This window comes from Merops nubicus, unplaced genomic scaffold, assembly GCF_000691845.1.
Source record: "Merops nubicus isolate BGI_N331 unplaced genomic scaffold, ASM69184v1 scaffold12947, whole genome shotgun sequence".
Taxonomy (NCBI): domain Eukaryota; kingdom Metazoa; phylum Chordata; class Aves; order Coraciiformes; family Meropidae; genus Merops; species Merops nubicus.
Window position 1 is genome coordinate 1 of NW_008618382.1, and position 4,426 is coordinate 4,426.

Consider the following 4,426-nt stretch of genomic DNA (forward strand, 5'->3'; position numbering starts at 1 on the left):
GCGGGACGGGGGATGCTCTCGGCGGCTCTTTAGGTTTTCTTCCCCAATAGGAAAAACATTTTCCTCCCCGCGACAACGACCTGGGCATGCCCGCTCGGAAGTGCCACACGTCGGGGATGCTGACTCCCAACGGCAAAGAATACGCCCAAAAAATCCCGGTAAGGGGGAACAGCAGCGGGCGCAGATGGGGCGGAAAAAGGACCCCCGCGGGGTTAGAGGACTGGAAGAGGACTCCGCGGGCCACACCGACTCCTATCTCCCCCCTGAGGAAAGGGGAAATTACCCCCTGTCCCGTGAGACCCCCCAGATGTCTCACGCTTCACGCTGCGGTGGCGCCCACCCCAGTCGTGCTGGAGATAGGCAGAGAGCTCTTCATGCCTCCGGTGCTTCATCAACAATTTGAATTGCAGAAGCTGATCGGTTTTGACGCCAAAAAGGTGCACGTTACAGACGTACTGCGTATGGATAATGTTTGTTCTGTTAAAGAAGTTGTATATGGTTCCATATGCTTAAATAATTTACTTGTTATAATAGAGGTATTGCAGTAGTATTTTGTCCATATGACTGACAGACAGACAGACAGACATCCCTTTGAGTTTGTTGTGTCAGTCTCTGTGGAACAGAAACTTAGGAAGCTGTGCTTGTGACAGATAAATTAATCACTGTCACTGCAAAGTACAAAAAACAATCAGGAGAAAGAAATAACCGTCATTATCTCTGAATCGATAGTTAGGTAAGGGGAAAGAACAGCAAATTGTTTTAGACAGATGTAATGGCAAAGAGGAAAAAAAAATCGTTACTATTGTAGCGAAGAGGAGAAAGTTTCTTTGGCGAGGAAAAAAAAAAAAAAAAGCCGTTTGTAAAGTCGAGGATACAGCAGCGGAACAAACGTTTGCCTCTAGGAGGAGACAGCCGGAGATGTTAACATTTTGCTCTTTGGTTGTGATGGAGTGAGGAGCTTCCCCCAAGACGTTCAGAAGCTCCTCTGGAAGGTCAGTGGGAAATGAGGTCCTGCCTGCTTTAGAAAGTTTTAACCAGTCAACCCTATTTCTGAGCATGTATTGCAAGAGAAGTCTTGAGTTTTTGTTGGAAAAGAAACCATCCCAACCACCAGGCACCTTCTAAGAAGTGTCTGCAGCCAACCTCTAACCTACATGGCTATAACCACGGCAGGTGTGAGGAAACACCTGCACCTCCATACCAGCACACAGAGATGTCTAGGTGAGGCTTCTTGGGCTCGAGACATCTGGCAGTTCCTGAAAACTTTTTCATTGCCAAGTAAGTTTGACAGGAATGTCACCAGCTCACTAGTGCTGTATCCACAGTTTGAGGTGTTACAGAGCTTAGGAATCTAAGAAAGCTGAAAACAAGACAAATACAACTTTTGGGTGTGGCTTATATATATAAGCAAATAACCAGAGAAGAGGGGCCCTTAAGTTCCGAATATTTGAAAACCATTGAACTGCAGATATAAATCTTAATCTCATTGAGATTTCACAGTGAGACTGTCTAACAGTGTTCATATGACCTGCTGCAAAACAACAGAAATTCTTTACTGTTGTAATTTATCAGAGAGAAGAACTAACTCACTTGATACTGAAACTTCTGCAAGCCTGGAAAGAACCACTTTCTCACTTTAACCAACATATTGAGCACCATCAAGAGCTACCTGATGACAGCCTTAGCAAAGCTAAACAAATCAGCAATATGGTGCATGAGCTGAAGACTGGAGTTGAGAAAGTAACAGAAAAGGCAAGATTTTCAACATAACTTTTATGTATAGCAGTCAGCGGTGTGAGTGACTTCAGGGGGGGGGGGTGTTGGTTCAATGTCTGCTCTCACTTGCTCTGTAGCCTTAATGCCAACAGAGGCTCTGATCCAGTAATGCTGGACTTTGTTACAGATGGAGGAATTTTTCAGTCAAAGGATGTGACCTAAGTTTATGGATTGGCAGATACAGAGATGACATTACATATGTCTATATGTGTTGAGCACTATTTCATTTATATGAACTATATGAAATAAAGACACCAGTAGAAAGACCAGAGCCATTTACAGCTTCATAGATGAGCCAGTAATGAGCTGACTTTTCTAGGGCAGTAGAGGAGATGTGAGTAGACCTGACAAATAATTAATTATGGGTTTCAGTTTTATTTGTATTTACATTCCAAGTAATTCCAGTATCTCTGCTGTCTGCTGCAAAAAGCTCCTTCCTAAGGCAAGAATTTTATGCTGGGATAAACTCTTCGAGACAACAGTGGCATTGCTTAAGTCAGATGCCAACCACAAAACAATTTCAAAACTCCATTCCAAATTCTGTCAGATCATATATAAATCATTGAATGTAATTTTTTATTTCCATTTCTGTTTTCTCATTACTAGCTAGTAGCCCAGATCTTTGTATTTCCTGTGCATTCATAGCTAAACTTGTTTGTAGGCTAAACTTGTTTGTAGGCTGTGTGTCCCTTCTCTGAAATGGTTATGCTGCCAAGGCATCTATTCACCAAAAAAAGTGAATAATAAACTAGTATCTTACACTAGTGGATCACATTTCAACTTTATGAGCACAAGTGGGGCATACAAGTTTTTAAATTATAAGCAGCTCATCACTAGAATAGGAGGGATTGTGCCCTGGTCTGAAATGCAGCCCCGATTACGGTGCCTCAGAGTTACAAATGGAAAGTTCATCGTCCAAGTGCAGTCATGGTTCCAGGTTAAAATAGCCTTAAAGTTCAGAGGTCTTCAACCTTAGTGCCTGACCTTTGTTTGCCTCAATCTGTAACTGAAGCAAGCCATCAAACTCTAACCTAGCTACACTCTTCTGGCACTTTTACCTGATTTTATTTTTCTAAAACACCTTTGAAGGAATTAGTAAGAAGGGAGGCTTTGAAGTTTTGACCTTTGTACTACGGACATATCACAAAGTAGAAACGTTTAAAAAATGAAGCAAACAATGCAAATGCATTTTAGTAATCTGCAGCTGTGTTTTTCTGTAAGACACTAATTCTAACCTTGATTCTGTTGTGAAGCTCCTGTTGAGAGGTGGTAATGGTCTGCAGAGTGCACCAGGTTAAACAGCGGTAGTGAATGCTCATGTTAGAAGCATCCTTTCACAAATCTTATTAAAATAAATGGCTAAAAAATCTTAAGATTGATTTGCTGTATTACTTCAAGAAGAAATAATGACTACCAAACAGGGATTCTTCTACTTGAACTCGGCTGGAGTTATACCCCAGTATTCTTGCATTACTAGTGTATCAGTTCATTTCAGGCTAGTCTGAAGGTTGTATAGCTACCTTTGAGATAAAAAGACAATGTTATGCTACGTAAGCAGCTTTACATGTATCTTCAATATGTGAAAGGTCTGGAGTTGAACAGCCCAACACAGGGACGCCTCGGCTGACTGCTGTGCTAGTATTTTAAAGATTTGTTGTATGTGTAGTGATGAGTTGTACTTCTTTTCCTGTTTTCCATACAGATGCAGTCAATGGGGATCATCAGCAACTCATTAAATGGAATCGCATCATCTGAAGCTGCTGGTTTATCCATTAGTAATGAAGCAAACATGATGAGTGACTCTGACTTTATTCACTGTTTCAGGAGGGACTCCAATAAAGTACAAAGCTACTTAAAAATTCTTAAATGTAGGATTATGCCAGAAAATAGCTGTTGAGTTGTAATATCTTGACAAGTAGTCTTCAGCATGTTGTATATAAAGATGAAAAAACAGAATTTATAAATCACCACATTTAGAGTAATTTTAATAGAAAAGTGGATTTGAAATTATTTGGCAGCTACTTGACACAGTTGACCTGTGCAGATGAAATATCCAATAAAGCTTCATGTGTGTATGTGGGTTAACGCACCAGATAAAAAGGAGTACTCTAGCAGTAGATAAATAAATGTCCTTGCACATTACACTGTGACAGACTATATTATGGGTAAGTTGATGTAACTGCAGGACCCATGGCAGACTTTCATGTTCACACCATACTTCTTACTCATTTCTATGGGCCTTCACATGTGCCCCATAAGACCTTGGTCCTAGCATGTTTATTCATTTTGAACATCCTTTATACCTATAATGGTTTCACCGATTTTAGTGGAAACTCCTAGAGAAAAAGTTTGCATATGAAAGGTAAGTTAGAATTCTGATCCAAATAGCATTTCCGTCTGAGAACTGAGCATAGAATCATAGAAACATTAAGGCTGGAAAAGACCTCCAAGATCATTGAGTCCAACCATCAACCCTACACTACCATGACCACTAAACTATGCCCTGAAGTACCACATCTACACATTTTTTGAACATCTGCAGGGATGGTGACTCCACCACCTCCCTGGGCAGTCTGTTCCAGTGCATCACCACTCTTTCAGTAAAGAATTTCTTCCAGATATCCAACCTAAACCTCCCCTGGCACAAATT

General features: G+C 41.0%; 1 protein-coding gene across 1 annotated transcript; it reads left to right on the forward strand.

Annotated features, from left to right (window-relative positions):
• Positions 1-50: 50 nt before the first annotated feature.
• On the forward strand, positions 51-3,673 carry LOC103775959 (prolactin-like; the record flags this gene model as incomplete). Its single annotated transcript, XM_008943435.1, has 3 exons — positions 51-158; positions 1,573-1,752; positions 3,479-3,673. Coding segments are annotated over 3 exons (483 nt in total), but the record flags the coding sequence as incomplete, so codon positions are not given.
• Between the last annotated feature and the right edge of the window lie 753 nt (positions 3,674-4,426).